Source organism: Stegodyphus dumicola, chromosome 5 (genome assembly GCF_044657685.1).
Source record: "Stegodyphus dumicola isolate Sdum_Otavi_A_Nest chromosome 5, ASM4465768v1".
NCBI lineage: Eukaryota > Metazoa > Arthropoda > Arachnida > Araneae > Eresidae > Stegodyphus > Stegodyphus dumicola.
In genome coordinates this window covers 172136945-172150260 of record NC_140772.1, presented here as the reverse complement: position 1 = coordinate 172150260, position 13316 = coordinate 172136945, and the positions used below count along the sequence as shown (strand labels likewise).

At 33.9% G+C, this 13316-nt stretch overlaps 1 protein-coding gene across 1 annotated transcript in view; it reads left to right on the top strand.

The window, feature by feature from the left end:
* LOC118204824 (WASH complex subunit 1-like) overlaps positions 1–13316 on the top strand; it is a 102337-nt gene that overhangs the window by 36879 nt on the left and 52142 nt on the right. The window contains exon 2 of the mRNA XM_085817379.1: positions 10965–11251. Coding sequence (XP_085673505.1) covers positions 10965–11251 — 287 coding nt within the window. The remainder of the gene's footprint in view (positions 1–10964; positions 11252–13316) is intronic.

The window sequence follows — 13316 nt, the reverse complement described above, 5'->3', positions numbered from 1 at the left end:
GTTCCGCTGTTCAAGTCCCGTTAATTGCTGTGCCGAGAATATCGACTAACTGGTCAATCGCAATTTTTTCGTTTTCACTAACCTCTCTGTCACATTCTTCATGTCTTTATCCATTTTTTGCAGCCATTCCACTTTTTGTTTGATGGACATGGAAACATACTTTCATTTTGTACGATGCTTTGGGAGCTCCAGAATCGGAAATTCTATATGATATAATCAAAAGTTCAAGTTTACTTTTATAGTATTGCTCTTACAGTCTGCAAAAAATAATAAGCCGGATCCAATTAAAAAATTAAGGAACAACGCAATCATCAACATTAACTGAAATAGATAATTAGATAATTTTAGCTTATACCGTCCGTTATACATAAAATGCACACGCAAAAACGTATTCTGCGCTTGCGCACATGCATATGCGCAGACGTAAAAGGTCTTACACGCACGCGTAAACGCCTATGCGCATGTGTCAATGCGGCGCATGCGCAGAAAGTTTTTAGCTTTGAGGTCCGGATTATAGATCATTCCGAATTATGGGTGTCCGAATTAACGACTTTTGACTGTATAAAGCGTTTTAGCATCAACTGCTGCAAAAATTTTAATGCCATATTTATTTGCTTTTGATGGCATCTTCCTCTAAAACGTTCTAATTTCTCATCTATCATAACATTTTGTCCCATGCAATAATTACGTTTACATTTTCCCACAAATTTCTCAAAAATTTCTCTAATAGGTGCTAATTTATCTGTTTTCCTTCTCTCGTTCGTCTCTTTATCATCAAATCTACAGCACCCTAGAAGAAATTTAAATCGCTTCAAACTCATTACCATTCTAAACATCTCAATACCCATTCCATCAATAGACCACAGTTCTTCCAAAATTTGTTGATTTCTGCGGAAAACACCAGCTAATAAAAGTAAACCTATAAATGCTTTTATTTCGATGATATCTGTTAGTCTTGCATCTCTACTAAATAGATCAGAAATTCTAGAAATGTATTTGTTAGTATATTTCACAATTATTTCCATTATTTCATCAGGGGGAAAAAAAAAAGTTCCAAGAGTCATATACAGTTTTTATACTTTTCACATTTCCAATTACTGCAGGTAATATTCTGCGATCTAACTTTGACATTTTTTCTTCCGTGCTATTTTGCCCATTTAGTGCTTTTGTCTTTTCCTATATAAAAATCACCATTGTTAGCATAATCATCAAGTTCTGAGTCATTGTAATCACTTTCAATATTTTCGGAATCCACTTCAAATGTTTCTAAAATATCCACTTCATCATCACTTTCATCAAATTCTTCAGCATTTAATTCCTCATTTCCATCACTAAACAAAATATTATGGACTAGTTCAAGGTCTTTTTGATTATTCAAATCTAAAAAGCGTTTAGCACTCACCTTAGGAAAAATAAATAAAAAATCTATAAGAAATCTCGATACTTCCATAAAGCTTCAGGAGACAAACATTATCGGGCACTAGTATCTGACAGATACAAATTTTCAAATAAGCTTAAAAACAGGAATTGCTCCTACACTGAACTGGTCGATACTGTATTCCAAAGGAGGGGGAGGCCAGATGGACAGATGCTGATAAGGCAAGGTCGTGAGAAGAAGTTTAAGGGGACAAAAACGGAGATTTTGACACGCCTGTATCTGTCAGATCAATGCGCCCGATGGAGTGTTAAGAAATAATCTAAATTTAAATAAATGTGTATGTAGATATATATATATATATATGTAAAATATTTTAAAAATATTATGTCTTTGCTCTTCGCGAACATGCAACCTTTAATTAACTTTCTGCAATTCAGGATCTTCCCCCTAGACCAGTACCTTCTAGAATTTGCTAGTCTATTACGTAACGGCTACTATAAATAACGAATGCGTGCCATTTTGCATCAGAAGCTTTCCTAACTCTGTATGTTTAGAGTCTACGCTACTGCGCTTGCTCTCTTTGTTAGAATAAGCTATGACGCATTAAAGTTTAAATACCCTTGTTTAGTAATGAATAAATGATCTACAGTGATAATTGAATTAAAGATATGGAATAAAAATGCACAGTTAAAAGCTAATATATGGCAGTTTAAAATATGGCAGTTGTTCACAAATAATTAATATCACATAAAAATACATAATATAAAATGACAAAATAGATCAGTTATACTTTAATTCAATTCTAAATTTGTTTGGTTTTCATTTGAACATTTCTGACACAGCACCTTTTGCATTTATTTTGGTTATTGGGAACCTGTGCTTTTTTTTTTCTTCTTCAGCAGTTGGTCTGTAGGTTTGAAGTTTCATTTGCAAATCCTTCGATAAATTGGGTTTAGTCATGCGCCTAACAACTTCTTCATTGACTAATTCCTTCACCAGTTTTTTCAAATACTCTCTCCTGTTCTGAACAGTATTCTGATTTCCCCAAAATACAACTAGTCCGTTTATAGCTGAAATATTTAGCATCGAATAAAATACTATCATCGGCCATCTTCTTGTATTGCGAGTGCAGTTATAAATACTACACATCTTATCCAGAGCATCAACACCGCATTTGGTATCATTATAAAATGTGATTATATCTGGCTTTTTTTTCATCTCCGGTGTCTGCATCTATCATCATCAAAGTGGATATTTGATACAGTCAAAAGTCGTTAATCCGGACTCGTCCGGACTTCGGCTATTCCGGATTATAGATCATCAGTTTAAATCTCATAAGATGGCATGCAGAAATTCTAAAATTAAAAATATGAAAACGTAATTTATGAAATAAAGAACAATTATGATCTAAAGGGTATCAAAATTTACAAAAAAAAAAAAAAAAAAAAAAAAAAAAAAAGCTTAATATTTATTTGTTTACTTTATTAAACATTTCTTTCAATGTAAGTTGTTCAAGTTGCTTCGTTTTATGTGATAATACTTTCTCTTTAATTCTATAAAAAGACATAATTTCTTGTTCAGTTACAAAGTTCCGCTGTTCAAGTCCCGTTAATTGCTGTGCCGAGAATACCGACTAACTGGTCAATCGCAATTTTTTCGTTTTCACTAACCTCTCTGTCACATTCTTCATGTCTTTATCCATTTTTTGCAGCCATTCCACTTTTTGTTTGATGGACATGGAAACATACTTTCATTTTGTACGATGCTTTGGGAGCTCCAGAATCGGAAATTCTATATGATATAATCAAAAGTTCAAGTTTACTTTTATAGTATTGCTCTTACAGTCTGCAAAAAATAATAAGCCGGATCCAATTAAAAAATTAAGGAACAACGCAATCATCAACATTAACTGAAATAGATAATTAGATAATTTTAGCTTATACCGTCCGTTATACATAAAATGCACACGCAAAAACGTATTCTGCGCTTGCGCACATGCATATGCGCAGACGTAAAAGGTCTTACACGCACGCGTAAACGCCTATGCGCATGTGTCAATGCGGCGCATGCGCAGAAAGTTTTTAGCTTTGAGGTCCGGATTATAGATCATTCCGAATTATGGGTGTCCGAATTAACGACTTTTGACTGTATAAAGCGTTTTAGCATCAACTGCTGCAAAAATTTTAATGCCATATTTATTTGCTTTTGATGGCATCTTCCTCTAAAACGTTCTAATTTCTCATCTATCATAACATTTTGTCCCATGAAATAATTACGTTTACATTTTCCCACAAATTTCTCAAAAATTTCTCTAATAGGTGCTAATTTATCTGTTTTCCTTCTCTCGTTCGTCTCTTTATCATCAAATCTACAGCACCCTAGAAGAAATTTAAATCGCTTCAAACTCATTACCATTCTAAACATCTCAATACCCATTCCATCAATAGACCACAGTTCTTCCAAAATTTGTTGATTTCTGCGGAAAACACCAGCTAATAAAAGTAAACCTATAAATGCTTTTATTTCGATGATATCTGTTAGTCTTGCATCTCTACTAAATAGATCAGAAATTCTAGAAATGTATTTGTTAGTATATTTCACAATTATTTCCATTATTTCATCAGGGGGAAAAAAAAAAGTTCCAAGAGTCATATACAGTTTTTATACTTTTCACATTTCCAATTACTGCAGGTAATATTCTGCGATCTAACTTTGACATTTTTTCTTCCGTGCTATTTTGCCCATTTAGTGCTTTTGTCTTTTCCTATATAAAAATCACCATTGTTAGCATAATCATCAAGTTCTGAGTCATTGTAATCACTTTCAATATTTTCGGAATCCACTTCAAATGTTTCTAAAATATCCACTTCATCATCACTTTCATCAAATTCTTCAGCATTTAATTCCTCATTTCCATCACTAAACAAAATATTATGGACTAGTTCAAGGTCTTTTTGATTATTCAAATCTAAAAAGCGTTTAGCACTCACCTTAGGAAAAATAAATAAAAAATCTATAAGAAATCTCGATACTTCCATAAAGCTTCAGGAGACAAACATTATCGGGCGCTAGTATCTGACAGATACAAATTTTCAAATAAGCTTAAAAACAGGAATTGCTCCTACACTGAACTGGTCGATACTGTATTCCAAAGGAGGGGGAGGCCAGATGGACAGATGCTGATAAGGCAAGGTCGTGAGAAGAAGTTTAAGGGGACAAAAACGGAGATTTTGACACGCCTGTATCTGTCAGATCAATGCGCCCGATGGAGTGTTAAGAAATAATCTAAATTTAAATAAATGTGTATGTAGATATATATATATATATATATGTAAAATATTTTAAAAATATTATGTCTTTGCTCTTCGCGAACATGCAACCTTTAATTAACTTTCTGCAATTCAGGATCTTCCCCCTAGACCAGTACCTTCTAGAATTTGCTAGTCTATTACGTAACGGCTACTATAAATAACGAATGCGTGCCATTTTGCATCAGAAGCTTTCCTAACTCTGTATGTTTAGAGTCTACGCTACTGCGCTTGCTCTCTTTGTTAGAATAAGCTATGACGCATTAAAGTTTAAATACCCTTGTTTAGTAATGAATAAATGATCTACAGTGATAATTGAATTAAAGATATGGAATAAAAATGCACAGTTAAAAGCTAAATCAATTTGGCATCTTCAATAGATTCCTCCTTACCACTCTGCAAAAAGCCATGCCTGAACGTTGATGCCAAGCTTCACAACTGCTAAAATATCACAGTTATTTATTTTTCTTACACACTCATATATATATATATTGAGTTTTGGAAAGGAGGGAAGCTGGATTGATCATCTAGCTGTAATGAAAAGGGTGCATGGGGCAAAAGAGGTAGTGAATCATTGCTGTAGGTTTTATTTTCTGACTGACTGAATCATGTATTGCCAGAATACTGCAAAAATTCAGTGTCTCTGGCTCTGTCATGAATGATGCCAAAAGGCACATCACATAGATCTATCTGCACATGGTACTCCATAGGAGGGTCACAGGGAGGTAAATAGAGAATCCAACATTGCAGCTGAGGTCTAAGTCCTAAAGTAAGTCATTTAAGTGGAAAATCAATCCATAATGTGGCACCATCTAATGGAGCCCAGGTTAACTAAAAGAGAAACACTTTAATTATTATTTAGTCATATAACAAAGTCCTAGCAGGATTACCATTCCATTTTGATCATTTGTTCCACTATTCCCAGGGTGAGCAAAATTTTTTTCTGTGTTGAATTTAGGTTCTTACACTTTTCCATAAATTCAATGAATTTGTAGAATATCATCTTCGTATTTTTATCCTAGTTAAAATCTGGCTCATCATTCTTTATTGTGTCAGAGTAGGATTTAAGTGGAAGTCTTCTGGCTTTGGAGGCTTGAACTGTCGAAGGCTCGCTGATTCGTCCATCAGAACTTTGAAGTCTTGTGGGCGGAACTTGCTTCTTCGGGGTGTCTCTAATGCAAATTTTTGGACAAGATTCACAAATATTCAATGAGGTAACATAATCTAATTTACAATTCACACAAGTTGGCATTTCTTCTTTCTGTATAGTACAAGTATAGGTCAGATGGTTCTGCCCACACTTCGAGTATTTTGGCTGGTTATTGCAGAAAATCTTCCCATGTCCAAAATGCTGGCAACGGAAACACATCATCATATTTCGGTTACTTTTGCACTTAAGCATAGTTACACGAAGATTGAGTAACCTTTTTGTAGATTCCTCTTCCTGCGTCTGTTCTCTGTAACGAGACAAAAGACACCGGTAGCTTAACTTCAAGTCCTTCTGATTTCCTAGTGAACTGAGATACCTTGATCACCTGGAATCCCTCTTTACACAGCTCGTCTTTAGTATCATCTACCCATTATTCATCAGTAAGTCCACGCAACACTACATTTAGTAGTGTCTCTTTCCTTGAATGGAAAGTACTAAATTGCACTTCATTTTTCACGAGCATGGTAAGTGTTCGATCTCTAGAATTTGTGGAGTCAAAAATAATAGTAATTTTTTTCTGCTCAGTATTCTGGTAAAATTCTGAACTCCATTTCTTGAGAACAGACCTCTTAAATAGTTCCATTTCATTCCAGACTGAGACAGATAATAGGAGGCACTCTTTCCTTTCCCTGCACAATCAAGGGAACGGTAGTAGTCTCTTGATTTTCATCAGTCATCATGACATATGCACTATTCATAGCTTCAATCACTGGTGGCAAAGCATTCAGCAACCCAGCAAGTCATTCTTCATATTTATCTCAGGAGCAGTTGCGGGGCAGTAGTGGTCTCAACAGGCGAGTTTCCTGGTTCGAGCCTCGATTTAGCAGTTTTTTATGGCTTTTCCCATTGGGCTTCATCGGTCTTTTTCGAGAGAGCTGCAGGCAGTGAATTTCCTGTCATTTTGTTCCTCCTCAAATTTTGCATTCTAACGAATTCTTCATAAAACTCGGTACCTTTCACAAAATTGCTTGGCATGCCTATGATTCCAGAATTGAAAAACAGATAGCTTTATTTATCTACAAGCACGTAAAAAATCTTTTTATCACATTTAAGTACCACTTTTATAGGCTTTCCATCCTGTAACTGCTGCTGTAATTTGTCGACATCTTTTAGAGCTTGGTACAACTCCCGATCTTCATTTTCAGAATGTCCATAGGAACATAGAACAGCATACGATTGATCAACAAAAATAGAGTGTTGCTCTTTAGGCATAGTGACTAAACTCAGCACAAGGCAGGGACATCTCACAATAGCACATGGTCAGCACCAGCATAAGTGTCTAGAGCGTGCAACCTTAACAAGTGAACGCAACACCCAGATTGACTGCCAGAATTATTTTCTTTTGGCTGCAACTCTTATTTATACACATGATATGCTTAAAGTTTTGATTATTAGTTAATACTCTTATGTGTATGTCTTTTGGTAAAATGTTAGTATCTGATTGATAATAAATATTTCTTATGTGTAGAGAAAAAACTTGCCAGTTTGAAATTAAGACAGAATTTTGCATGTTTTATTCTTTACTTCTTAATTTATTTATTTATTTAAGCCCTTCTTTTTTTATGCCTTATTAATTTCAATATAGCAACACATGAAACTTCAATGAATCTTTTGCTGTTTCATTTAAATATTAAAATACATTTCGTATTTAAATAATGGTTTGACCTTTTTTAGTTATTATTTAGTTCTATGCTTTGATTACAGATGAATTTTGTATAATAAAACCTTTAATATAATGTAAAAAACCCAATCTATACTCAAATAAATCTGGTATTAAATATCTTTTATAATTAAAATAATACTGCAGGTATTCATAACAATTATCAATCAGGTACATCAAAAATTAAATATGTTACTAGTGGGCAAGCCCGCCAGATGAGTGGACTGCAGCAGCCTGGTAAAAAAGTCAAATAACAAATAATTTTCTATGCTAGAACAATTCTTTGCTAAAAAAAAAAAAATCTTAAAAATAAAACCTCTTAAAGCGGTATATTGGTTTTAGCACATTGGGACGGTGCCATATCTTTAAATCTTTCAAAACACGAAGCCATACAGGAAAAACCTGAGAAAAAAACCCCTAAAGTGGCTATTGAATCTCATTCAAATTAGCATTTTCAGAGTTTTAAATTAATATCTCGGCTGATTCGTATGAAGTCGAACGAAGATGCGAACGGTATCAATGGATTCCAATGAATTTTAGAAATCGGTGGATATGTGTCTCGAAATTCAACTAAGCGCTGTTCCATAGATATTTGTGAAAAAAGAAATTTGTGCATAGCCAAATCTCTTTAACCCACGGGAAAGCGCATGGGGTGTATCATACCCCACCTCTACAAAAAAGTGGAATATTCCTAACTTGTGAAACTGAAATTCTGTGCTGCATTCAGTAGCTGAGTTTCTAGCAGTGGTTGACTTTCAAAACTGCTTTTCCGTTGCCTGTGTGTTTCAGAAAAAGATTTATCGGTATTTTGTTGCAACTGGGGTATAACACACCCCACGCGCCTGTCCGCGTAAGTGCTTTTTGTAACTGAATATTTATTTGAGAAATTTATTTCTAGAGTGAAACTGTAAATATTTCCACTCGTAAACGGTTTCAAAATGTTTGAAATTATATTTTTAAAGATTTCTGATCTTATTATGGCAATTGGAGATGGAATTGCAGATGAAATTACTGTGAGAATTATTAGAAATAGTTGAAAGTGATGAACATTGCATTTCGGAAACTGAAAATGAAGATAGGAATATTTTCTACACTGTTTGGGTATCGGAAAAAAAAAAAAAAAAAAAAATAAAACATTAATTTCTTATGTTCCTAAAAAAAAGAAAAACTGTTCTAATGCTTTCAACATTACATAGCGATGAAGCTATAGATGATACTACTGGAGAAAAGAAAATGCCAGAAATTATATATTTTTATAATATGACTAAGGGTGCAGTGGACACTGTGGATGAAATAGCAGCAAGTTTTTCAACTGCCCGAATAAAAAGGAGGTGGGCAATGCTAATTTTATTTTCTGCACTAAAGGTTGCTGCAAATGATTTCTGAATTATAATACTTTCAACTGCTACTCCACCAACCAGATGGCACCAGCAGATGTCTATTTTTGAGGGACATAGCATTACAATTAATAAAAAAAAGTACTGAACAACGATCAGAGATTAATACTTTATCGAGAGACTTACGTGCTGCATGCAAAAGAAGAGCAGAAGTTTCGATGAATAATTCAGACAAATATATGAAATTCGAAACAACTAAGTATAAAAGATGTGATGATTTTTTTTCCATCGAGCCAGGGACAGAAGAACGCAAATGCAGTATTTAAAATGAGAACTTTCTGTGCCAAGAACACATGAATGTATTTTATTCAAAGTGTAAACAGATTAAATAAGGATTGTGTATTAGAGATGCAATAAGACTAAAGAAATTATTTTTATTTTATTATTATTTTCATTTATCTTAATATTAACTGTCTATAAGCTTATTTTGGAAATTAACTTCTTGTAACCCAAGTATTATCCATGTGTTATAAAAGAAAATAAAGCTATACAATTAAATGAAATTACTTTTACCGTATTTTAAATATTGGGGTATGTGATACCCCACGCGCCCACTCTATTAAATCTTCTTGATGCGCCTTCCACCGGGCTAATAAGGAAAAACCCAACAAAGGAAGTGAAAAATTACGCGTGGAATTTATCATTTGGAAAAGTGTTTTTAATTAATATCTCGGCAGTAAAAGTATATTTAACGGCATCCCTTGTCGATTTTTGGCAGTACCTGGATACTGAGTTTGTGCAATTCTTTGACCTATTGTTTTGTCTTCTGTAGCACCAATTTTTGCACCAAAAATTAACTCTACACAAAACCAAAATAACAAGACAAAGAATTGCACAAACTCCGTATCCATGTACACATTGACCTATTTTCACTTTAAAAAGTTCCCAGAATTGCACAAACTTGGCACTGCGCTCTTGCTTGTCTTTAACCATGTACACATCAACCTATTTTCACTTAAAAGAACATTAGATAATTGCGCAAACTAGGCATTGCGCACTCCCTTGACTTTGTCCATGTACACATCGAACTATATTCACTTAAAAAGTTAAAGGAGCAGCGAACAAAAAATCATATAATCTCAGTAAACTACATTTTAAATCAAACAATGAAATAACATAAGAAATGAAATTCATCTTTGCACTACACAAAGGAAATATCCACTTACCTTATTTATGAATTAACACATCTTCAGTCAAACAAAATTCCTTAACAGCATTTAAAAACTTCCTAAAATTATCTAAACTAGAATCTGTATACTGGCGTCGCCACATAAATTCACAAAATAAAAATAAAAATTATCTTCCGTAGTGCCGTATCATCCGACCATATGCATTTCCTTCCTACAAACAGGTTGGCTATTTAGTAAACCTTCATTTACATACCAGTCAAGTAATGCTCTTTTCTCAACACATTCACCCATTTTACCATCTAAACCAGAAAACAAGCAATGTGCTTCCTAACCAACACACATGACAAATTCTAACAAATTCACCACAATCATGCAGTCGAATAGTAGGTTACGTCATAATAGGATTCCATAACATTCAACTAGGCTACCATAAATAAACCATCACTTGGCGATAAAGGAAACAAGTTCGAGTTAATACAAGGGGTACTCTTCTGTCTACTCTAACCATCTCGGCTAATTAAAGTCAAACAAAGATGAGAATGGTCAAAATGGCTACCAGGAATGTTTGGAATCCAACAGTATGTTTCGACAAACCCTGAAACAAGTGGTTCGACAGAAGATTTTAATACATATAATATCAGGTAGGTTGTGTTAAAGGGTAAAATAAAGATTTAGATTATTAAAAAAAATGTGTTTATTGCACTCAATTTGTTAAGCAGTATATTTATAATTTCCAATGTAAATTACAAATATTATGTCTTGTATAATGGCAAAACTTTACAGATCATGTGAATGATAAATGGCATGGTAGCATTACATAATGCAAAGGCCCAAAAAATTTGATAAGACTCTGATAAAAGCTTTTAATTGTACTTTTTTAGGTATTTTCAAGCTACAAATACCCTGGTGCTGAAGAACTAGAAATATATAAAGCTTTATTTACGAAAGATAATGAATTGTCTGAAAAACAAATTTCTTCTTATCATGTGAAATCTAAACATGTACCACCTGATGAAAAAATGCTGAAGCAGAAACTTCAGTTTTATAATATTAGAGTTCCAGAACGTCAAAAAGAACGAAATCAGATGTTGGAAGAAGGCTTAGGCAGTCTACCTCGGCAGTTGGATTCTTTGAGTACTTTGCTATTGTTCAACACATCAGAAAATCCGTAAGTATTTTTCATCTTCAAGTACATGTTTTATTAAATTTGATGAGTTATATGGCATTAGAGAACATGTTTTTAAAGGAAATATATTTAAAATTGTACTAAAGGTAAGTTAATAACTCACCAAAAAATCATGTTACTGTCATTAGATGTATTCACAAGAAACTAATGTTGGTACTAGATTATTATCTATAAATTAAGAGACTAAATATATTTTCATAGGAAGTGTTTTATGCTAGTGGATGCTGCTGAAAATATCTGGTTGTAATGAAAGTTTTCTGCCAAAAAACATTCTTAATGAAGTTAGAAATAAAAAAAAAGTATGAAAGTATTAAGTTAGAAATTAAAAAAAAGTATGTACCTTTAGTGTATGTAGTAATCATCATCCAAATCTATGATTTTCTGCCAATGTTGTGGAAGTTTTTCAAAGCCTTTGGCTCATAAACTTAGTGGCCATGAGTCCAAAAACAGATCACCCTCATTTTGGATGTGCTGTGCAGAATGGAAGATATCACCAGCAAGATGTAGCTGCAGGTGAGAAAAAAGAAGGAACTCTGAATTTTGAAAGTGATCTACGATAGTTAGAAGATGTCTATTTTTATTTAGCCTGGTTCGGGGGGTAAGGTACGAGGTTTACAAACTGGTTTACAACTTGGTTTACAAACTGGTTTCCGTTATCAGATATTACTTTTAATATGGCCCCGTATTTTATGTTATAGTTATTTTAAAATGAATCTTACACGATTTTTGCTGATGCTCATTTAAGGGGAATTTTTTTCCACCCATTTTGAAAGTGATCTACGATAGTTAGAAGATGTCTATTTTTATCTAGCCTGGTTCGGGGGGTAAGGTACGAGAAAAATCAATGCCCGCCAACTCATTGGGGAAAGTAGTTTTTATATTATTTACGTACCTGGCTGGGTTATAATTAATATCGTTAATTAATTGACACATATGTCATGACCTGAGATATGCTGTCATGACTTTCTATAACTGTGGAAAATAAACCTCTTCGCAGAACCTATGCAATGTTTTCCTAATACTGAGGTGGCCCAATATCTGGGTACCTGTCTGTGTTATAATTAGCATCGTTAGTTAATTGACATATATGTCATGACCTGATATACACTGTCACGACTTTCTGTAACTGCGGAAAATAAACTGCTTCGCAGACCCTTTGCAGTGTTTTTCTTAATACTGAGGTGGTCCGATATAGGCGAATTATGTAGCTCTTCTAGAATATTTAAATGTAGACTTCCTGGGATCCCTGGCCTGTACTCTTGGTTGTCGTTTGTTATTTTTGTGTAAAATGGCAATTTATTAATGATTTCATAGTGGGCTGCTGTATGATGACACAGTTCCACAGTTTTTACAAGAGACATATAAGCCCAGGCTAGACACAAAAAGTTCTACACACGACCTTTATCTAAAGGAATTATAATCTCCTGGAAATGCTGCATTGACTTCGACTGTAGATAATGATGTTTTAGGCAATCTCAAGAACTTGACTAATAATTAATTGAAAGTAATCAGAGTCAAAAGTTTTGTTTTCAGGTTTATATATAACACAAGAAACCCAGCTGAGCAGTGCAGAGGGCCACTAATGTTAGAAGAACTAAATCATGTTTGAGATGTTCTAATTATCAGAGGTCAGGTAAATGTTTTTCTTTGGAAGTCTTCCTTCAAATAGGAACACTTGTCACATCAAAAAGTAAGTTAAGATTTCTTATTCTCATGTGAGAAAAAAATGGTGCAATCCATGTCGAAGAATTTTAGTCAGTCAAATCTAGGCTACAGTCAGAAATATCTTATGTTTTCCCCAGATAGCCACAAACTAACGTTAACTTATGGAACATCATAGGAAATACTTACTTGTGCGACCCCGAACTTCTCTTAGCAGTGTATGTCTAACGTTTTGCCATGTGGGTGCTCCTTTACTAGTGCTGAAATTGATTTTTCTGGGCACTTTTATCTCAAGTACAGAGGGCAAAGAAAGGTGTCTTATAAAAAAACACCTTGCAAAATAAAAAAACATATACTATTGCAATTTCGATAGGTTATGTCTACG